The 24,615-nt window shown below is 30.1% G+C and overlaps 2 protein-coding genes across 2 annotated transcripts; both read right to left on the bottom strand.

The window, feature by feature from the left end:
• Window positions 1-262: 262 nt before the first annotated feature.
• On the bottom strand, window positions 263-7,389 carry LOC112718036 (uncharacterized). Its single transcript, XM_029289446.2, has 4 exons — window positions 7,362-7,389; window positions 6,686-6,862; window positions 913-3,198; window positions 263-635 (listed from the first exon to the last, which is right to left on the bottom strand). Exons 1-4 carry the CDS (start codon window positions 7,387-7,389, stop codon window positions 325-327), a joined length of 2,802 nt encoding a protein of 933 aa, XP_029145279.1. The 3' UTR covers window positions 263-324.
• A 9,673-nt stretch (window positions 7,390-17,062) lies between these two features.
• Window positions 17,063-23,379, bottom strand: LOC112716958 (cytochrome P450 714A1). The gene is made up of 5 exons (XM_025769031.3): window positions 22,986-23,379; window positions 20,938-21,164; window positions 19,774-20,048; window positions 18,683-19,076; window positions 17,063-17,495 (listed from the first exon to the last, which is right to left on the bottom strand). Exons 1-5 carry the CDS (start codon window positions 23,263-23,265, stop codon window positions 17,070-17,072), a joined length of 1,602 nt encoding a protein of 533 aa, XP_025624816.1. The 5' UTR covers window positions 23,266-23,379; the 3' UTR covers window positions 17,063-17,069.
• Between the last annotated feature and the right edge of the window lie 1,236 nt (window positions 23,380-24,615).

Below are 24,615 nucleotides of genomic sequence, written 5' to 3'. Positions count from 1 at the left end.
AATATTTTTTATTTATTTATTATGTAAAAATATTTTTTTAAAAATATATTTTTTATTTTTTTAGTATTCTTATTTTTACTATTAAAAATTTGTAAAAAATACTAAAAAAAATTTTTTAATCAATTTAATGACGTGACTTGGGATTTGAATAAACAAAATAAAAATCTATTATTTATTAAATTTATTGTAAACAATGTATCTTAATTAGACTTTCGTCTGTGATATCCAAGTCAATACATGCATGATTCTACAAGAAGATTCTATTTAAACTACTTAATATTGCAAACCCAAATCAAGAGAAAAAGTAAAGATATAGTTCAATAATCAATAGTTTTCTGCAGCTTCTATTTCAAGCAGTCGAGCAATGCTTCGCATGGTTGGCCGAGATTGAGGGCTTGTCTGCAAACACGAAAGACTTATATTTGCAATCGAGGTCAACTCTTTCAGAATATGTTCATTTGTTGGATGTGAGAGGCGTGGGTCTAAAACTTCAATCATGTTTATACTTGATTCACTAGAAGCTTTTATTTGAAGAACAACATCACCGGGGTGCTTTCCTGAAATAACTTCTAAGGCCAAAACGCCAAAGCTGAACACATCCAATTTCTCAGTCACCACCATCGTGTAAGCGAGTTCTGTCACACCCAGTAAAAATGTAAAGAAACTATTTTTCAAGGCGGTCATGTTAGGATTCACAAAAAAAACTTGTCGTATTTAACATTTATTAATGATCACAACAATTAATGAATGATAAATGATTACTGTTTTTGCCTAATTTTTTTTGTTACCAAACATTTTAGTTTTCAAGAACTTGCATATTCTGAATCCAGAAATGTTTGGTAATAAAAAAAATTAGTCAAAAAAGTCATAACTTGCCTTATTTAGCATTCATTAATTGTTGTGAATACGCACCTGGAGCAGCATAGCCATATGTGCCTGCAAACGACGTCCAAATCGATGAATCCGGCTTCAAGAACCTAGCAGTGCCGAAATCGGAGACACGAGCTTCAAGATTGGAGGACAGCAAAATGTTCTTGCTCGATATGTCTCTATGAATCAATGGTGGAGTGTGATCATGATGCATATAGGACAAAGCATGCGCCACGCCTTTGATAATGTTCACCCTCTTAGGCCAATCCAGTTCCAATGCTTTGCTATCATTTCCAAGCATCTCAGCTAAGTTCCCTCGATCCAAATACTCATAGATCAAGAATGTGTGTGTCTTGTTAGAGCAAAATCCATAGAGCTTCACAATGTTTCTATGGCGCGTTTCTCTCATGGCTTCCACTTCGCTCTGGAAGGATTTTATACTCTCAACATCTAAGCTTTCTGATTCACATTTCAACTTTTTCACAGCAAATACTTCTTCTTGTTGTCCTCCTTTGATAACTGCCTTGTAAACTCTCCCGATCGCTCCCTCGCCGACGCAGCAATGGCTGTCAAAGTTGTTGGTAGCTTCAATTATATCTCTATAGACAATTTTGCCGTTGAATGACCAAATTGAAAACAGATTTTGATTTTCTCTCATGCTTGCTGAAAAGTTTTGTTTTGAAACTGTTGGTTTTGGCTTTTTCTTGAAGCACAAAATCCCAACTAACACCAATGAAAGAAACAAAATTCCTCCCAATATAACAGCAGAAAGTATTACTACTTCATTTCTTTTACTACTTCCATCAACAGGTTCAGTGACTGAGACTTCACATTGCAAACCTTGGATATTGCCACATAAACCTTTGTTGTTTCTCAAATCCATTGGAAGAAGTGAAGCGTTGAATATGCCATTTCTAGGCACAGGGCCTTCCAGATGATTGGAAGAGAGGTTGATGGTTAACAAGCTCAACATTTCACCAAGGGACTCGGGGATTCGACCAGAGAGATTGTTGTGAGAGAGATTCAAGCTTACCAAATTCACAAGCTTACCAAGATCAGCAGGAATTTCCCCTGAAAATGAATTGTAACTCAGGTCCAAAGATTCTTGCAAGGCTGCAAGATTTCCTATTTGGTAAGGGATTGTGCCATTCAAGTGATTGTTGCTCAAATTTAAACTCAGCAACTTGGTGCAATCCCCTATCTGATTTGGGATTGGTCCAAACAACATGTTCTTGGACAAGTCTAAGGCCTCCAAATTAGAAAGCTTTCCAATTTCTTCTGGTGTCATACCAGTAAGTTTGTTGCCACCCAAATTCAATTCATACAAGCGACTTGCATTTTCAATTTGTGAAGGAATCTTCCCTGAGATTTGATTATAGGACAGGTCAAGCCTTTCTAACTGCTTCAGTTGAAAAATTTCTTCTGGAATAAAGCCTCTTATGGAATTGCCAGCCATTTTAAGTACTTGCAAGTTCTTGCAGGCACCCCATTTTGCAGACAACTGGCCTCGAATCCTGTTGTAACTGAAATCAATGTAAGTGAGGTTTGGATACACTCCAAAATCTTGATCTGCATAGCCTGTCAACTGATTGTACTCGATTCGAACTCGATACAATGTTGGGCAGTTTCTAAGGCTTCTTGGGATTGAACCATTGAAATTATTGTGTGCTGCACTGAAGTTGACAAGCTTTCCACCTTTGCACACCTGAGGTGGCAATTCTCCAACAAAGTTGTTTTCAGCGAGATGAAGTACAACTAATGAAGATAAGTTTCCGAATTCTCGTGGCACCGTGCCGGTTAAGTTGTTGATTTGAAACCGCAAGTCTGTTAGATTTGTTAACTTGCCAATGCTAGAAGGTATTGTACCTGAGAAATGGTTTTGATTCACTCTAAGAACACTTAAATGTGTGCAATTTCCTATAGATGGAGGTATAGGCCCATAAAAGTTGTTATCATCTAAAGCTAGCAATGTCAAGTTTCTTATATTGCCTATTTCATTTGGAATTTTTCCACCTAAAAGGGTTGTTTCACACAAGAAATTCCTGATGCTAATGAGGCCAGTTCTTGGCTCATTGGTTCCATCAGGAAATAAGCGAGGGTCTAGTGTTCCTGTTATGTTATTTCTTGACACATCAAGCTCATAGACTTTGGTGAGATTTGCAATAGAAAGAGGTAAAGTGCCATTGAGAGAATTGGTGGAAAGGTCAAGGAATTGAAGTTTTGAGAGTATCCCAATGTTTTGGGGTATGGTGCCTGTAAGATTATTTCTTTTGAGATCAAGTTGTAAGAGGTTGGGAAAAGCAGTCAAGTCTAAGTTTTCAAGGGTACCTGCAAGGGCAAGAAAATAGAGATTTTACTTGGCATTGGAATAGTGAACATAATAAATAAACCAAACCAAAATAAATGAGCCAAAAACAGCTAGAATTTGCCCAATAAAATGTAAAACTCAAGACATAATAATATAGATGGTAAAATTCTATTAAACGTCACAATGATATATGTATATATTTCATAATCAACTATGTTAAGTGCATACTAAAATTCAGTTATTTATATAAAATACATGTTAAAATATAAATTGATATTAAAAATAATTTAAACAATACATATATTTATACACAAAAATATAGTGATTAATTTTTGGCGTATAGATAATATTTTTTAGAATAATGTTAAGTATACATTAAAATTAGTTACCAAACTCAACTACTAGTATATATAAAATACACATTGAAAATGAGTTAAACAACACATATATTTATACGCAAATACATAATGCTTGATTTTGATATAAACATAGTATTTTTTGCTTTGTCAATAGAGATATACATCACATAGCATCTACTTTTTTAGAGAGATTGAATAACTCTCAATACTAGATATTTATTATTTATTATAATATATTAAAAGAAAGTCCAAAGTAGTGTTATAGTAAATGAATGCCATATAAGCTTTTATATTTCATATAAAATTGTCATGTCATCTATAACAATAATAACATAGAAAAAATATCTATGGTAAACCTACATTTAAATTATTATAGAGAATAGCATCTATATGATCAATCTAGCATTAATTTTATAATTTCATATATTAAATTATCTAACTCTATAAAAAAAAGTCAATTCATACCAATGGTTTAAATTTGAATATTGCATATCTTATTTGAAAAATAAATTTTATTTTATGAAAATCTATTTATCTATCTATCTATTTATCTATTTATCTATCTATAATATATATTTAGGAAAAACTACCAAAAGTATCCATAAAGTTTATTATTAATTAAGAAAATTAACGTTGTACCCATAGAAAATAGATTCCGTATGACAAAAGTATTCAAACTTTAATTTTTTGTTGATTTTTTTATAAAATTTTCAAATTATCCCACCCTCAACTTCAACTCCACCGCCACAAATCTTTTATTTTCTACTCAGCTTCATCGGCCTTTTCCTAGCCTTTCCCATTGCACTCAAATCACCCATTCTCCATCGCATTCAAATCCCTCCTTCTCATGGCTTTCTCCATCGCACTCACAATCTTCATTTTCTACTCCTGCTCCATCATCTCCATGCTCTTCCTCGACCACCTCAGAGACTTCTAGCTTGCCACAGAGCATCACCTACCCTCTCACACAAGCCTCCCTCATTGGCACCCTTCTCCGTCTCGGCGTTGTCGGTGTCGCGACTACCTCCACCACCTCTAATCTCTTCATCCTCCTCTTTAGTCTCAATGACAAAGCGAAAGCAATCGGAGACCTCCTCAATGACAACATTAGCGTCGGACTGAATAAGGACTCCAGGATGCGGCTGAAGACGTGCGGCAGGCGATGGAGCTTCTTTCTAGTAGCGGTTACGATGCCGACACCAAATTGAATGGTGATGTTACGCTTTCGAGAATAGACAAAATGAATCTTTATGGTGGGAGCTCTGGATAATAACGCAACAGAGGATTGCAATGCCAAGATTAACAATAGAATCAACCAATATCGATGAATAATCAGAAAAAGAATCATAAAAGAACAATTTTTAATCGTTTCCGTTATTTTTTTTCTTAATTTGGGGGCTTTCTTTGTGTGAATGAATTTGGTGAAAAAAAAGGGAAAGAGTTCACCATACTGGATTTCTCTGTCAGGAACCGGTCGAGGTCCTCCACTACCACCATCATTGAGTTCGACCTGGTCTGTTGTAGGAGTAGTTTTGAACTTCATGGCAAGGATTTTAAAAGTGCAGGTTGGATTATGAAAGATTGAAAAAGTGAGTTGAGGTTGAGGATGGGAGTATTTTGAAAATTTTATTAAAAAATAAAAAAAAATTTAGGGTTTAAATACGTTTGTTGTACGGAACCCATCTTTCAAAGGTACAACGTTTATTTTCTTAGTTTATGAATATTTTTGTCAACATTTGTAAACTTCATAGGTACTTTTGGTAGTTTTTCCATATATTTATTTATAATGTATATAAAGAAAAACCAAATAATGACCCAATAAACACTTAACATATTAAATAACTTCTAATATTGTCACGTAAACATTTTAGTAAAATTATCATTTTATAGTTTTTCTATCATCATATTACTTTTTAACCTTTTTAGGTAATGTTTAGTCTTATTATTTAATTTATTTTTACTTTTGTTTATATGTAGGTTACTCTATACTTTTAATAGTCGTGTTCTTTTTTTTAATATATATAAATTAATTAATAAATTCTCTCTTTTTATTCTTATTTATATTCATATTTATTATATAAATCAACATTCATTTAGCACATTTTTTATCTCCTATTGTATAATCTTATGCCTTTTACTCTTTCTCCTCTATCAATTTTGATGTTTTGTATAATTATTTGAAAAACTTTATTGATAATCACGGTTTTTTATTTTAGTTTGCTAAATAATTTTTTCACTACATGTTGGGCGATTAACTCCTATAATACTATACTATATAAAATTCTTATAATATTTTAAGTTTTTTTTGATATTTTTGATCTAATTGTGTTTATTAATTATATATTGTCTTTATCATTTATATATCACTTTTATGTTTTTCAATAATTTATATTTTTTAATATTATTTAGTTATGATAATAATGTTGAAAAAACAGGATGTCATAACTCGGTTGATGTTATTTTCAATTATTGAAATATTATATCTATGTTTGCATTACATCTTATAACTTCATTCCTGCACTATAATATTTAAGTTTGCTAAATATATATATTAGATGACAAATTTTTTCAAATACTAAAATGTATAATGTTTTTTGCATGTAATTTTATTTAAATTTAATATTAATTTTTAAGATTTTTTTGAAATAGTTTTTTTTGTGTGTAAAATAATTAATTACTTTTAGTTTCGCACAACGCACAAATTTAAATTTAATTGCATTACAAATTTATTTACACTACATAGTCATACATCCAACATTTATTAAGATTTCCTAACACTTAACCTTGTCATATAACATCTTGCAACAAACTAATTTAGTAAGTAGATTATTAACCACGACCCCTCCCTCCCCGGCGGGGCGCAGGCCAAAAAAAAAATATACTACTAAGGCATGACAATTTTAAGAGAGTTAGAGTTAAGTTCTCAAAAAACATACTATTAAGTCTCGTCAATAACACCTTAAAAGATTTTAGTAAAATGATAAAAGTATGATAAAAACTCAGGTGCTATTTCATGTGAAGTTGATAGCTAACAACAGTTAAATAATTTGAATGATTTAGCTAAATTTTCATCTAATAACATTTTATTATTAACTTCACATGAAGTTTATGTGCATTCTTTATCATTCTAACTACAATGAGTACGTACCTGTAAGTCCGGTGTATGCTAAGTTTATGACAACCACACTGCCTTGAGAATCACAAGTGATCCCTCTCCATGAACACGGGCTTTGAGTTTGGGCTTCGAAAGCCCATGAATCAAGAATTGCTTGAGCGGGGAGGGTTTCTTTCCACCTAAGTAAGGCCTTGGCTTCTCGTTCTGAGCCTCCACATAACAAAGCCGGCAAAAGGTTTTATGTTCATTCAGAAGCCAAGGAGAGAAAACTAGAGTTTGGTGAGTTGTGTTATGTGAAGAGTTCCCTGAAGAAGTTCCTCTACTTGGATAATGCTTTCTCTCAAAGAAGCATTCGGCCAACACTGAAGAACTAAATCAGAGGCTTGCAAGTCTGGTTTATCACATAGCAAAGAGGCTGTTGATGAAGTCAACCTCCTTCATGTTTTACAGATTGTAATTTACTTTTCAATGCTTATCTTTTTGTAATTTCTTGAGTGAAAAGGCATATTCAGAGAGCTCAAGTAAGAGCCATGAGTGGAAAGAAGCTGAGTGATACACTTGAGAGAAAAGCCTAGAGTTATTTTCTGATTTCTTTAGGTATGTCTATGTCTTGTATCTTGTACCTGTGAGGTATCCCTTTCTTAGTTGGGTTAGCACTAAGAGTGAAGAGTTAGGTATTAGCATAGCCAATGTCAAGTTAGGTTAGAACTTGAGTGTGAAAGGATTGTATCAATCATGTGGAATTGGTGTATGTAATACTTTTAACTATAGTGGAAATTTCTCCATTGTTGTGGAGGAGACTAGACGTAGGTTACATAGCACAAGGCAACCGAACCAGGATACATGCTGGTGTTAGCTTCTCTCTTCTCTACTGTGTTCTGTTTTCTGATATTCATGAGTCAAAAATAAATTGTCTCATAAATTTCTGCTGCTGAGTTCAAACAGATTCAGACTCCAAAGTTTGTTTTAAAGGGTCATTTTATTAATTAAAAGAAAGGCATAGATTCAACCCCCTTTCTCTAAGCCTACAACAACCTTCAATTGGTATCAGGAGCTAAGGTCTCAAGAATCAAGCTTAACCACTTGGAGCAAAGATCCAATGAAGAACAATTTGGGCACAACCACAGTTGCCTACACCCTCACTGAAGGCCAGTCAAACAACCGGCCACCTTTCTTCAACGGGAAGAACTATGCCTACTGGAAAGAGAAGATGAGAATCTTCATCCAATCCATTGACTACAACATATGGAAGATTGTTATGAGCGGTCCCAAGATTCCAACAAAAACAAGTGCTGATGGAGTGATGACTCCAAAAGAAGAAGCTGAATGGAATGAGGACGACAAGAAGAAGATGGAGCTGAATGCTAAAACCATCAACCTTCTGCACTGTACTATCAGCTTTAAAGAGTATCGAAAGGTGTCTAGATGCAAGACAGCCAAAGAAATATGGGAAAAACTCAAGGTTACACACGAAGGCACTAAACAGGTCAAAGAAACGAGAATTGATATGCTGCGAAAAGAATACAAGATGTTCAACATGAAGGATGGAGAAAGCATTGATGAAGCATTTGAGAGATTCTCAATCATAATCAACAACCTTGATGCTATGGGTACAAACTACTCAGAACAAACCCTAGTGAGAAAACCTCTTAGAAGCCTCACAAAAGAATGGAAAACCACTACCACTGTCCTAACCAAGAGCAACAACATAAGCCGTATAACCTATGATGAGCTGAGAGGAAAATTCCTTGCCTATAAAATCACACACACAAACCCAGACTCAAAGAAAAAGGGAATAGCCCTCAAGTCAAAAATAGAACAAAAAAAGAGTGAGTCTTGTGATGGTATTTCAAATGATGAGCTTATGTTTTTTGCTAGGAGATTTAGAAGGATGATGAAAAACAAAGACAAATACAAGGGTTCAAGTTCAAAGGAACACAAGATGGACTTGAGCAAGGTGACGTGTAATCATTGCAAAGAGGTTGGACACTTCAAGCTAAACTGTCCAAAACTCAAGAAAGAGGACAAAGGAAAGAAGGAAAATAAGAGAGTGCTCATGGCAGCTTGGGAAGATCTCAAGAACGACTCCAATGAGGAAGAAAACTCTGAAGGTGAAGACAAAGACTGTTTCATGGCTAGAAATAATAATTTTGATGAGGTAAATTACTTTAACTTGTATATGAATGATTTACATGCTATTATTGATGATCTCACTTTAAACACCTAAAAATTGCTTGACAAGTAAAATGAGTGCAGATTTGAAAGAGATGTGTTAAGAGCTGAAAATGATTTTTTAAAATAAAAAGTGAAGGAAACTGAATGTGTTTTGGACATTATTGAAGAAAACAGATTTCTAAAATCTGAACTTGAAAAATTAAAAGGAAAGCACATTGTGGATCCTTCTCAAGAGTTAATTGCTGAAAATGAAAGATTAAATGACATGATTAAAGGACTGAATGGTGACTTAGCAAAATTTGCTCAAAGTTCTAGTAACTTGGACAGATTACTTGCAAGCCAAAGACCATTATTTGAAAAATCTGGTTTAGGTTATATAACCAAGGAAATTGCAGCTTTCGATGATTCCTCTATAAAATTTGTAGCTTCTTCATCAAATACTAAATCCACACCAAACAAATCTGGTATTGGATATGTTTCAATATTTGAAGAAAATTTTGATGAAGTATACACAAGTGAAACTGAACCTTCACCAAGAGTCGAACCTAGTTCAAACAGGCCAGGTTTGGGATACTTTTCGAAAAATGAGGTTGCTTTAAAGAAACCACCATTTTACAACAATTTCTCATATTTGAAGAGTCCAAAAGTTCAACAAAATTCTGGAGAAAATGCTTTTGCAAAGAGGAACAATTTTAATAAATCAGTTTGTCAAAAGAAATGCACCTCTTCTAAAAACCAGAAAATTTTAACCCTTTAATCATTTCCAGCAAAATAATTCACCTCAATTTCAGTGATACACATCAGAAAATCACTGTGTTAATTGCAAGAAAATTGGTCACTCATATGCACAATGTTTCATTGAAAAGAAAGTTACGGGAAACAAAGTTTACAATGTTGTTTGTGATTTTAATGCACTTGGGCAACCAAGATGGATTAACTTCAAAGGATCCAAATTTATTTGGATACCTAAGGTTATTTGAAGCTTTTCATGCAGATTTGCCTAGCATCCAAGAACAAAAAGGATATGTGGTACTTGGATAGTGGTTGCTAAAGGCACATGACTCAAAGGTTAACTTACTTAATCAAACTAAACAAGTATGATGGAGGTTTTATGACCTTTGAAAATGATGATAAAGATAAAATAATTGTTGTTGGAAAAGTGGGTAATGAACAATCTACTTTCATTGATGATGTATTTTTGGTATGTGGTTTAAAACACAATCTTTTGAGTATAAGTCAGCTGTGTGACTTAGGATATTTAGTGATTTTCAAAAGGCTTGAATGCTGTGTTATAAATGAAAAGACAAATGAAGTGCTTTTTGTTGCCAAGCGTTTTAACAATGTGTATGGACTTACTCTTGATAAACTTAAGGATCAAAATGTAGCTTGTTTTCACTCTAAAGAATCTGAAAAGTGGTTATGGCACAAGAGATTGGGCCATGCAAGTATGTTTCAAATAAACAAACTTCTAAAGAAAGAATTAGTGAGAGGTCTTCCTTTGATAAAGTTTGACAAAGACATCACTTGTGATGCTTGCCAAATGGGAAAACAAACAAAAAGTTATTTTAAACCAAAAGAAGACATCTCTACTAAAAGACTACTTGAATTGCTACACATTGATTTATTTGGTCCAACAAGAACTCAAAGCCTAGGTGGTAAACATTATGGTTTAGTGATTGTGGATGACTACACTAGGTTTGGCTGGGTTTTATTTCTTGCACATAAAAATGAAGCCTTTTCGTCCTTTGAAATTTTTTGCAAGAAAATTCAAAATGAAAAGGATTTAAAAATTTCTTCTATAAGAAGTGATCATGGAACTGAATTTGAAAACAATTTATTTGAATCCTTTTGTGAGGAATCTGGAATATCTCACAACTTCTCTTGTCCAAGGACACCACAACAAAATGGTGTGGTGGAAAAAAGAAATAGAAACATACAAGAAATGACAAGAGCTATACTTTGTGAGAGTAATGTTCCAAAATTCCTTTAGGCTGAAGCGGTTAACACAAATTGCCACATTTTGAATAGAACGATCATAAGAAAATTTTTGAAGAAAACCCCCTATAAACTTTGGAAAGGTTACCCACCAAACTTAGACTAATTGCACATTTTTGGATGCAAATGTTTTGTTTTAAATAACAAGGATAATTTGGGTAAATTTGATCCAAAGGCATATGAGTGTTTGTTTGTAGGATATTCCACAACTAGCAAAGCATATAGAGTTTATCATCAAGATGCTAGGATTATTGAGGAGTCCATACATGTTATATTTTGTGATACAAACTTGGTGCAAAGTATATTTGAAGATTGTGATGCAGGAAATCAAGTTCAAAAGGACGTTGAAACTGTGCAAAATCAAGAAAATGGAAATTCTATTCAAACTGAATCAGAAACTGCAGTTGCTGAAAATTCAAGAGACAATTCCATTTTATCTCATGAATCTGAAGGAAATCTTGAAGCCAACAGCACCCAGAATTCCTTGGTATCTGAATCTGCCTCCAAGTCCACCAGACCTCGTGAATGGAGATTCTTGAAAAATTATCCTGAGGAATTTGTTATTGACGACGTCTCTCATGGGGTTAGAACTCGGTCTTCAACTAGAAAGGCAAATGAAGGAACAAATATTGTCCTTCTCTCTCAAATTGAGCCTCAAAATGTCAAGGAAGCCCTTGGTGACCCTTCTTGGGTAAAGACAATGGAAGATGAGCTCCAAGAGTTTGAGAAGAACCAAGTATGGACTTTGGTTCCAAGGCCAAGTGGAAAAAAAGTGACCGAAACCAAGTGGATTTTTCAGAACAAACTAGGAGAGAATGGCAGCATTGCAAGAAACAAGGCAAGGCTAGTTGCATAAGGATATGACCATGAAAAAGGAATAGACTTTTATGAATCTTTTGCCCCTATTGCCCGAATGGAAGCCATAAGACTTCTCTTAGCTTATGCTGTGTTTTGTGGTTTTAAATTATATCAAATAGATGTGAAATGTACATTTTTAAATGGTGTGATAGATATAGAAGTATATGTGAAGCAACCACCTGATTTTAAAAATAAAGAGCATTCTAACCATGTTTTCAAATTATCAAAAGCTCTCTATGGTTTAAGACAAGCTCATAGAGCTTGATATGAGAGACTTAGCTCTTTTCTTTTGAAAAATGATTTTCAAAGAGGCACCACAGACACAACTCTATTTATCAAGAACTCTAATGATACCTTTATTCTAGTCCAAATATATGTTGATGACATTATTTTTGGATCAGCTAATGAATCCCTTTGTTCTGAATTTGGACAACTCATGACAAGTGAATTTGATATGAGTATGATGGGTGAACTTAATTTTTTTCTTGGGCTGCAAATTAAACAAACTGAAAATGGTATTTTTATTCATCAAGAGAAGTATGCCAAGGAACTAGTTAAGAAATTTGATATGAAAAATGTCAAACCCATGGGAACTTCCATGCACCCTAGTTCAAAATTAGATAAGGGAGAAATTGAGAAATATGTAGATGAGACTAGGTATAGAGGAATGATTGGTTCTCTTAACTTTCTCTAGACCCGATATTGTGCAAAGTGTTGGATTGTGTTCAAGGTTCCAATCCAAACCAAAAGAGTCACATCTTTCTACAGTTAAGAGAATCATTATATATGTTCATGGCACATCCAATTTTGGTCTTTGGTATCCTAAGATTGATGATTTTTCTGCAGTTGGTTATTGTGATGCAGATTTTGTCCGTGATAGAGTTGATAGAATGAGCACTTCAGGCTTATATTGCTTCATTGGAAAGTCCTTAAATGTTTGGTCAAGTAAGAAGTAGCCAACAGTAGGTTTATCCACTACAGAGGCTGAGTATATCGCTGCTTCTTCTTGTTGTTCTCAGCTTATGTGGTTAAAAACTCAGCTTGCTGATTACAAGTTAAATGCTGAAAATATTCCCTTATTGTGTGATAATATGAGTGCCATTAATATTTCTAAAAATCCAGTTTTGCACTCTAAGACTAAACATATTGAAGTGAAATTTCACTCAATAAGAGAACACGTCCAAAAAGGGGATATTAGCATTCAATTTGTTAAATCGAAGGAGTAATTAGCAGATATTTTCATAAAACCACTTGCTGAGGACAAATTCTGCATGCTTAGGACTAGCCTAGGAATTCTGAGCTATGATTCATTATTTAAAAATTGCTGATGTGTTTGTTGGAGTTTTTGTCTCATAAATAGGTAAGAGTCTGACTCTACTTGTCTAAATAAGTAACCGACTCCTAAGATATCTCATATTCATCTAGAAGAGAGATCTCAACAACTTTTTCAATAAAAGGGAACGGTCATCCACCATCAAAGATGGAATTATTCAAAAAGGTGGATATCTATTCTACTATAAATACATTGATACCCGTACCCCCACATATATTCAGAACCCAATCTACTAAAAACCTGCCAAAAATTTTTGCTAACTTAAGTATCGGAGTCCCTTACAGGTACAACCCCTACCTGTTCACAAACAACTTAGACTAATTCATCTTCATTGGAAAAGACATCGAACGACATACTATTTAAAGGCGTTTAGACCTCACGTTCAAGCCTAAAAGCAATCAGTTTCAGGTAACCCTAAAAAAATTGGAGTTGTTGTTGGAGACCTAGAAGTCTACACCCAACCATGGTGTCGGAAATGGACATACGACATCCGAATCTGAACCGGAATATCATAATGCCGACTATGCACTCATGATACCTCCACGACAAGATAGAACAAGTGGCTTTAATGGGGAGGGAACATCAGGAAACCCTCAACCCAGGAGAATCAATTCAAATATACATTCACCAAAAAACGAGAAGCGCCCCACACCCAACAGAATTCATGGGATTCGTATACGGACATTATGCCCGATCAGAACAACTCGAGCGGGAGATAGAGCGACAAAAAAAAGTTAAAAGAGACTTACGAAGATAAATGCGACGACGAAGAGAACTAGAAGAAAAATTTTTAAAATTAGAAGCCGACTTTCGAAATCGAAGCAATCATGTAGATCAGGAGGAAAGCCTATTTAGAGAAAAAGATCCAATCATAGAAGATATCATGCAAGTTAAAGTTCCTAAAAATTTTAAAAATTCTGACATAAATTTCTACAATGGAACGACCGACTCAATACATCATTTAAGTAATTTCAAAAATCAAATGTACAAGATCGATTCGTTTGATGCAACGAGTTGCAAAATCTTTTCGATAATATTAATCAAAGCGGTGATAAAATAATTTGATAGTTTACCACATAAATCAGTATCTTTATTAATGCAACAAGGAGGAGTTGTGGCGGTCATGCGCCACTACTATACTGACTCCATATGAACCATTGCATACGCAAGTTGACTAGGGAAAAAGACTTGCTGAAAGCTTCAATTCTACCATACAATACATACTGAAGTCTCATTAGTGAGTAGTTACTCTTTAGTAAACATCTTATCGGAAGAACCAACCAAAATGTAGAAATTTAGCCAAGAAAAAAAAATACAATTTATTAACGTAGAAAAGTGTAGTTCTATGTCCATTCAAAATATGGACACTATAAATATGGAGTGTCCTTTGTTAGTTATTAATTCGATTATACATTTCTACATCTTTATGATGATGGCTCAGTTGATTAAGAAGCTCTGTCCTATCATAATCTTCAACCTTGCGCTTCTTTTTGTGGTTCTCTTCTTAATAGAAGTGGCAGCAGCAAGGGTTAATTGGTCATTTGAGCATCATCATCAACACGGGAGAGCACTATGTAAGAAATCCGTCCAACTTTTACATCGAATTTAATTACTTTTGTAATGCAATATATAATACGATGAAGATTTTTTTCCTAGTTTTGGTTGATAAATGATAATATTGAAGGTTGTATATATCGGTTATTAGCAAAATTTTGTACATAATTAATGTATTGATTAAGTTTAATTTTGATATATTTACAGTATAAAAAATATTTTATACTTATTATTACAGCTATTCAATCAGATTTATACGTTTTAAAATAAATTATTTTTATTAATTTAACAATATAAAATAATTAAATATTTACGTAAAATCGTTTACATTGTCGACACATACAAATTAACTTTATATTAATTTTAAAGGGTTTAATTTTGATATACTAATTGTGTAAAATATTTTACACAGTGCAATCACATTTATTCTTTTAGATGATTATTTATTTTTACTGATATGATATTATGTAATTTAATATACGTGTAAAATTATTTTATACTGACTATGCATTAAAATTAAATTCTAATTTTTATATGTTAAAAGTGTAAAAAAAAAAAGAAGAAATTAAAGAAAATACAATAATTTTTTCTCTTTTATATATATATATGTGCGTGTGTGTAACATTGTATAGTAGGTGGTGGTGATTGTGGTGACGACCCAGAAGGAGGCAATTATCATTGTCATCCTGGACGAGGTCGTTAGTTTCAGTTGGTAAGTATCACTTTAGTGGTTACAGATCCTTTTTTTGAGATTTCGGTAAAATATATATATAATGTATATATTTTTATTATGGTTTGTTTAATTATTAGTAATAAATGAGTAGTGTGCCTGATACAATATATATAATATGATGACTACATTAGAATCTGGAGTCATATATATATTTGAGAGTTGGAACTACTTGGATGATTATATTACAGATATCAACTGATGGATAAAGCTCAAAAGGTGGAAGGATCATAAGGAATCTTAAGATGCTATAAGTGTGATATTAAGATTTTAATAAAGTTGTTTTTGTTTATTTTTTTTGTTCTTTTGTTAGTTATTGTTTTTCTTTTTCTTCGCACACTTCAGATGTGCTGAAATTTATATTCTTAAAAAAATAAGAATCCCGCTAGGAAGCCAATGAAATATTTATATAATATGTATAATAGACTATTTATTTGGTTTAATATGAGTTAAAAAATGAACATTTTTCAAATACAATACACCTATACTATCTAGAATAACTATCCGAATATTAGGAATAATAAACATCAGATATTTTACTAAATCAAACATCCCTAAACCCCATTGTACATGTTGTACAGATACTCTATATTAACTCCCTATATTTTCTCAAAAAATAAGTAATTTATTTTAAGTTAAATTATTCTATCTATTTTTATAATTTTATTAAATTTGTAAAATATATATATATATAATTTAAAAATTTATAATTGAATCTTTATATTATTTTAATCTTAAAAAAGTTAGAGTTAATAAAATATTTTCTCTTTAAATTGAAGATACCCACACTTTAAGAACTAAATTCCTAAATCTATAAGTCTTCTCATTTTTTTAGAAGTTTTTGTAAATTTTAACTCTTTGGCTTAAAAATAATCTAATTTCAAGGTTCATAAAGATGTAAAGAACCAATTAAAAACTTTTAAAATATAAAAACTTAATTATAAATTTTATAAAATTATAGAAATTGACAGAATAATTTAATCTTTATTTTAAGCTTCTCATGGTTTAATTAACTATGTATTATGTAATCTCTTGTAAGCCTATGCTGGAATTGAAAGTTGATAATATTAAAAAAAATTAATTAATTTTTATTTCTTTTTATTTATTTTTAATCTAAGTATAATAGAGTAGATACAAATTAAACATCAACTTATATGAACATTTTTCATTACTCATTGCACTGTTATTAAGGAAAGGGGTTTGCATCACAACTACTCTAATCTGTGTTCTTGTGGTTGAGCATGAACTCAATGATCTTACCCCAAATAAAAAAGGAAAAAAGAAAAGCTAAATTAACATTTAAATACAACTAAAGTTTATGTGTGTGATGAATTATAAGTCCTTAAAGTAATGTATATCATATTTTATTCCTACCACACATGTGAGAATTCATGTTTTTTACAACAACTATTACAAGAAAACCAGCAAACATTAACGTCTTATTTGCGACAGTTTTAAAAACTATCGCAATTTATTATTTTGCGACGGTTGCTATTGCGATTTAACTCATCATCTCATACCTTGTGAATAAGGAGATGCACATCATGCTGACCTAATTATAAATTTAGTAAAACTATAAAAACTAATAAAATAATTAAACTTTTTTTTTATTCCTACCTCGCTCACATCTATACATGAGAATACATATGTTTTTCATAACCACCATTAGTCCATTGCAACAAAATAACTAAATAGCGTTGATTTATTTGCGACGGTTTCCAAGATCATCGCAATTTATTGACTTTGTGACTATTGCGATTTAACTCATCATGTCATATCTTGTGAATAAGAAGATGCACACCATGCCTTGGTTCTATAATCATTCTATAAGCAGGAGCATGCTTGTAGCTAGGGGATAGAGAGAATCTAAACCTAGAGACAATTAGGGCAAGAACAACCTTCAATTGAACCATTGCAAAGTTTTTTCCAACACACAAGCGAGGACCCACTCCAAAAGGCACATATGCTTGTGGATACTTGCAAGCCTTAGAGACACCATCTTTGAATCTTTCAGGTTGAAACTCATTTGCATTTGCTCCCCAAATTTCAGGATCCCTATGTATAGTTGGAATTAGGGTCCATAAAACAACACCTTTGGGAACAAGTAGTTTTCCAATTTGGGTATCTTTATAGACCTCTCTTGAAACAAATGCTCCTGGTGGGTATAAGCGTAGCACTTCATGTATCACCATAGTTAACTACAAAATCATTTATTTCAAAAAAAATATATATAAGAGCATTTTTAAGGGAGTGTTTTTGGAGTATTATTTTTTATATTTTCGATAAATAAATTTATTTAAAATTAAAATCTGCATAAGTACATTGGAGTTGATTGACGAAATAATACTGATATTTTTTTAGAGATATAGTATCACATTGATGAAAAACCAATAAAATTTTATTGCTCATCTAGTTATATTGATGAAATAATTAAAAATAATATAAAGTTCTAACTAAACTAAGACGAGCACAAGAGGAACAAATTTCACTTTTAATTTCAAATTATTCTTTATGCAATATGATTTCACAAATATTTGTGTGTTTTGTAAGACCTAAAATAAAATTGAAATTTGATACAACGTTAGAGATGCTCTAAATACTACTTTAAATTTTAAATAACATTATAAAATAAACTAAAAGTTAGTTTTTCTAAAAATGTTTTCTATTTTACTATTTTTAATAAATAAATTTTTAATTATATATGTAATATTGAAATGTAATCAGATAATTGAATAAGCTAATATTGTATATCATAGATCAAACTATATATAAGGCTTAATATAAGCCAACAAATCACAAACCATAACCAACAAAATACTCATGATTTTCGGTTTGTTCTTGCTTTTAAATTGAAATCGGTTTTCAGAGTAACAGTTATATGAGAATGAAAAAATAAATTTTAACCGTTAAATTTTGTTTGAATATCAATGATTAAAATCAAAATGTCATGTAATGTAACTTTTTGTGTACTTTTAATTTTAATAATCTTATGTGTTTATATGGATTAAATTTGTTAGTATAATTTTCATTAAACATATTTTCCAATGCATGATTTTAAAAATAGAATTGGACTAGACAATTCATCAATAGAGTTGAGTAAAAAACAATCACTTGACCAGTTCGATTTATTGGTTCGATTTAGTACAAAAATTGGTAATTTAATTAAACCAATTTATGTTTTATTAAAAAATTAATTTAAAAATTATTATTCTAAACATACATTCTTTACAATATTCATCAATTTCAATTAAACTTTTAAATTTTTAGTTTCAACAATTAAATAATTCATTTAATTTTCAAAACTTTACCTCTGTATATATAATATACATACATACGTGCAGATAAAGATAAAGATAAAGATAAAAATATAGATACAAAAACATACCGTTTTCAAGAGAGGAAGAGAATCAACATTTGGTATGCCATTGGGGAAAACTTGAGCAACCTCTTTTCTTACACGATCTTGCCACTCTGGATAAGTAGCAAGAAGCATCAAAGACCAAGAAGCAGTTATTGCAACGGTTTCATGGCCAGCAAAGTATATGTTCTTGCAATTATCCACGATGAATTGCTTGGCAAAATCTTTAGGTAGACATGTTGAATCATCATCACTCATAGCTGCTTCCAATAATAAATGCATTAGATCTTTCTTTGAAGAAGGTTTGTCTGAGCATTCTTGCTTTCGTTCCTCCACTAACTCCCAAATTAGTGACTCTACCTCCTTCTCCATAATTTTAATCTCATTTTCCTTCCCTCTCCATATATTGTTTAGAGTATCCCTTCAAGACAAATTACATATTAATCAATTTTAGAATGTAACAAAACAAAAACGGTTCAATTATTTGGCCGATTTTTTGTGATTAACAATTCTCCTAACCAACCCATCGAAATAAAAAAATATATTAATCATCACACGAGAGTTGTGTATAATGGGTTGATTAGGAGAGTCGTTTATTAATAATTTATTACTGATAACTGAATGACAAAATTTATGTTTGAACTTATTTTGAACGTAAAACACTTAAAAAATGTTTAATATGATTATCTAAACTGTAAAATCTATATTTGAGCTTTATAGACGGATTTGGCCGTCGCTAATATTAATTAATATTTTTTACTATTTATCTCCCCGTCTGTATCATTAATTACAGACGGTTAAACAATCTACGATAGTAAATATGTTTGTGCTGAAAATTATTATGATTTATTAACATTCATATTGTAAACTCTTTTAAGCTTAAATCGAAAATATTTTGACACCTATATACAATAATTCATATCAGAAAAAACTGTCACTATATAACAAATTCTATGATTATTTCTAATTACTTAAAGGTGCATATTACATATGATATGATACATTTTCTTTATATTTTTATATACTTTAAAAATATTCTATTTATTTTAAATAATGACCAATTTACATTAAATAAATAAAAAACCTAATATATTTGAAGAATGTTGAGTTTGACATACCGTAAACCTTTGATTCCAAAAAGGAAGGTACCATGTTTGGACATCTTCTTTTGCATTAACCTAAGCTTAGAGAAAACTTCAATTCCTTTGGAATATGAATGTCCAAAACAAACTCTTGAAATAACATCAGCTGCTAAGCTCCTCAAATCTTCATCAACTTCAACTTCAACTGTGCCATTGCCATCATCATCATCACTACCTAATTTGGCCTCAATGGCTTTGTCCCATTTTATTAATAATGGTTGCGTTGACTCTATCATTAGGTCCACCATACCCTACAATGATCATGAGTTACATGCATGCACACTACTTTAGATTCAACATAAAAACATTTTATTTTATTTTCTTACAAAAACAGAGACAGTATTTTATTTGGGTAATAAAGCTAAAATGCTACAATGTAAATTTCATCAAAATATATATACATATATACTATAGTAAAGTATATTTTTTATTCTTGAAGTTTGACAAAAATTTCAAAAATACTCATAAGTTTTATTTTGTTTCAATTTTGTCCCAAAAATTTTTGATTTGCATCAAATATACCTTGATGGTTAATTTTTCAAAAAATTTAAGACCAATTTAACAACAATTTTATAAGAACAACCCTCAACATAAGTAAATCTAGCATCATTTTCATGTATTATTATTAAATTAGTTTCAAATTTTTTGAAAATTTAGCCGTCGAGGGTTTATTTGATACAAATCGAAAATTTTTAGGACAAAACTGAAACAAAATAAAACTTAAGAATAATTTTAAAACTTTTGTCAAATTTCAGGTACAAATGATATGTAGAATGAATAAAAGCTGTGTATGAGTGAAAATAAATTTATTAGATTAAGTAGGGATCGAAAGATTTAAGGTACAGATACAGTACATAAGGTTAGATTAAACTTAAATTATATCGTATCTTATTAATTTTTATCCGAATATAGTTTTAGATTTGTCTTTTCTTATCCGCTTATACTTTTAGAATAAATAGTTTCATAACAAAACATCAGAACTTCTATAAATAAAAACTTTAGGATTCAACTACGATTGACAGTAAAAAAATTTTAACATATAAAAAAAATAAAAAAATTATATAAAATTCACATAAATAAAAAATAATGCGCAAAAGAAATTAATTTCATATTCTATATCACAGAATTATACAATGATACCTTAACTTTTTCCATGTAGAACTCAGGAGCAATAAGTTTTCTTTGATGGGACCAACTAAGTCCATTAGCTCTGAGAATGCCATTTCCAAGAAGGGATGCAAGGTTGTTTGTTATATGAGAAGGTTTACCCAAATCCAGAGTCATTAACTTGTTCATTTCTGATATTAATTCTGGACTATTCATATACAAGTTTTGTTTTATCCCTGTTGAGTAAGTGTACAATAGACCTACAAATTCGGAGTAAAATTAATGTTTCATGAGTCTTAATATTCATATTAATTCAAGATATCATACTAATTAAATTATCAAATATTCTGTTAAAAATATTTGAACACGACACTTAAATTGATAATTTAATTAGTATGATAATCATCAATTAAGTGTCTTGTTTTGTTCAATCAGGCGCACTTTATTATACAGATTAAAGTGGTATAAAGAAAAAATATAAAATTTTTAATAATTATTTTTTATTATTTTATTGTTGTTCAAAATGTGAGTCCTATTTTTATTAATTTCTCTTTCATCTTATTAAAAAGAACATTTATAAACTTACATCTTTTCCCGTATAATTCACAATTCAATAATAGATGACAAGGAACGACTCAAATTATTTGTTAAGATTTAATATATACATAACATTTGTTAAGACTTGTGTGTGTTATATTTTTTGTTTTTTCAATTATTTTATATTGAACCCACTAACTCGGATGGACCATGGATCAGACTCTGAGAGTTTGATGTTTATTTTTAATAGAAAAACCAAAAAAAATTTCAAATTATTAATTTTTTTACAAAAATATCTTTTAAAATTTGTTTACGATATAAAAATATTTTAAAATACCATAAAAGTATCCAACGGTCAAATCAAGATGTTTTACTTGTAACATTTAATTTTAGTCCTATTTTGTATGCATTTTTTTATATAAATATCTAAATATTCTCATAAAATTTTATATTAAATGTATAAATAATTTGCTAAATATAAAAATTATTTATCATTATAAGAGATTTGTTTTTTATAATTTTTATTGTATTTAAAAATATTTTTAACATAAACCATTTTTAAAAAAAATTACTTCTGCAAAAATTTAATAATTCAAATATTTTTGATAATTTAGTCATTTCTTTGACTATAGATGTTCGCAGTATGATACCGAACACTAATTTTACTTATGATGCAATTTCGATTGAATTTGTGATTTTATAAATTAAAAAATTTAAATATACCTAACAAATCTCGAACATCAAATTTTAAATAATGAAAAATGACATAACAAAAATCGACATCATCTTGAAAAATCAACAATAACAAAAATTATTATTATACCACAATTGCTATGCTTTTTCCATTCTTTCCCATAAAATAAATAGTCAATTATATTTTATGATGTATGATATTATATCAAAAATCTATTGTCTATATTTTAAACCCAGTATTGTTCAAGATGCTAGTAGGTCTAAATAATAATAATAATAATTAACTGGTTAAAATATTAGAACATTAAATTAATAATTAAGTAGTTAAAATTTTTAAATTAAAATTAATTGATTAAATATATCAATTATGTAATATAAATAAAAAAGGAGGTTATATACCAAGTTTGAGGAATCCCTCCAAATCCTAAGAAACATCTTTTAGTTTTAGAGAAAAACTCTAAATAATTTTTCACAATTAATTCGAAAGACAACGAAATTTTTAAAAAAATTTTTGACAAAAAAAATATCTAACTCAATTCTTGAGATTTATTTTTAGAGAAATAATTAGTTCCTGGATCAAAAAGAGTCAATGTTATTTTTTTTGCACAAAGACTAATCAATTCCAAAAAAATATAAAAAATTAAGTTGAGTTTTTTTTTTTTTTGTCAAAAACCTCATAACTTTTTTAAGATAATTGTCAGAGATTGAGTTAGATATTCACCCAAATTTTAATAGTTTGACCATATTTAATCAAATTAATTCGTTGAAATGATAACACACTAATCCAGATCTATTTACCATGTATAGAAATAAGTATATTATAATTAATTATACTGAAAAAAAAATGATACCGTATTGTTTTCGCCAGATTTCAAAATAGGGGAAGAGAGATTCAGTGAAGTCATGAGTATGATCACTACTATGAACAACTTTGGCTTGTGATGCAGTGTTGATTCTGTGCATTTCAAGCAGATTCCCATGAAGAAATGAAGGTGGTGGCCCACTTATACCTTGCATTCTTAGCTTCCTTCTAACCCTTTGAGACTTTACCCACTCAATTCCATACACAAAAACCACCCACATCACCATTCCAACCATGCCAATGAAACAAACCAACATCACTACCTCCATTTTTTTCTTTCTTCAATCTCACTTTTCTCTCTTGGTGTGTGTGTGATTGTGTTTGCTCTTCAATTTGTTATTAGTTTCAATGTATTCTATTTATACAAGACTATAAGCAAAAATGTATAATATTAATTGTGGAGTAAATGGTCAAATTATTTATTGAAATATCATTTATTTTTTAAATTTGTCTACAAAATTTTTTTTATTAAATTTTATTTTTTAAAAATTTTAAATTAGTCATGGTAGTACTTTTGTTATTTTTATTATTAACAATGTTAAAGTTTGTTGATGTGATAAGTAATAACATCACAATACACATTTAGTAATTTTAATTGACTATTAATATGATTAATTTAGATCAAATCAATATCTCAGATTCTCCCCTTAGTTAAATTTTGATTTGATCCAATTTCATAAATTTATTATATTAATAATTAATTGAGACTCTAAAAATGTATTATAGTATTATTTAACATGTCATATTAATAAATTTTGATACCATTAATAAAAAAATAACAAAAAAATTAACACGATTAATTTAAAATCTTTAAAGACGAATTTGATTAAAACAAAATTCAAAAACCAAATTGAAAAACAAGTGTCAATTTGATAATTTACTCATTAATTATGTGTTGAAAATTAAAAATAGAGATGTTAGAGTAACTTCAATGGAATACTTTTTTGAGTATTAGTTTTGACTTTTGAAGTAACCGAATTGATTTGAAATCAAAACTTATATTCGATATCATTTTTAAAATGATATTGATATCAGTGAAAAATACCGTATCATTAACAAAATAAAAGTACAATATTATCATATATATATATATCAATTAAATAAATATTATAATTTTGTTATATAAAATTGTTAAATTGAAAGGAAATTAAGTATTAGAGTGACGGATTTTATATTGAGTTTTAAATTAATTTTTAATAATATATGATCTCACAAATATTTATGTAATATTATGAGATTTAGAATAAAATAAAATTAAAAACATATACCGAAAATATTCTTATGTTAAAATAAAATTTATTATTTTTAGTTAATATTTGATTAATTTTAAATATTAAAAATTAAATTTTAAATTTTTTAATAATATAGAAATAAGACATTATTCAAAATATTAACTTCATTCTCCCTGACATTTCTTATCTGAAAAACATGCATGTGATAGGTATCCTTTTGTGATGAGTCAATGCAATTGAAAAAAAAATGCATTAATAGCAAAGATACAAATTCAAGAAAATGCATTAATTTACCATCGGTAAGGTAACGTTTTGTGGAGAAACAGAGACGAAAAGACTGAGACTGAAAAACAAAAACTAAGAAATAGAGATTGAAATAAATTTCAA

This window comes from Arachis hypogaea, chromosome 10 (assembly GCF_003086295.3).
Source record: "Arachis hypogaea cultivar Tifrunner chromosome 10, arahy.Tifrunner.gnm2.J5K5, whole genome shotgun sequence".
In the NCBI taxonomy this organism is placed as follows: domain Eukaryota; kingdom Viridiplantae; phylum Streptophyta; class Magnoliopsida; order Fabales; family Fabaceae; genus Arachis; species Arachis hypogaea.
Note: the sequence above shows the minus strand (reverse complement) of the source record. Positions and strands in the feature narration are given on the sequence as shown.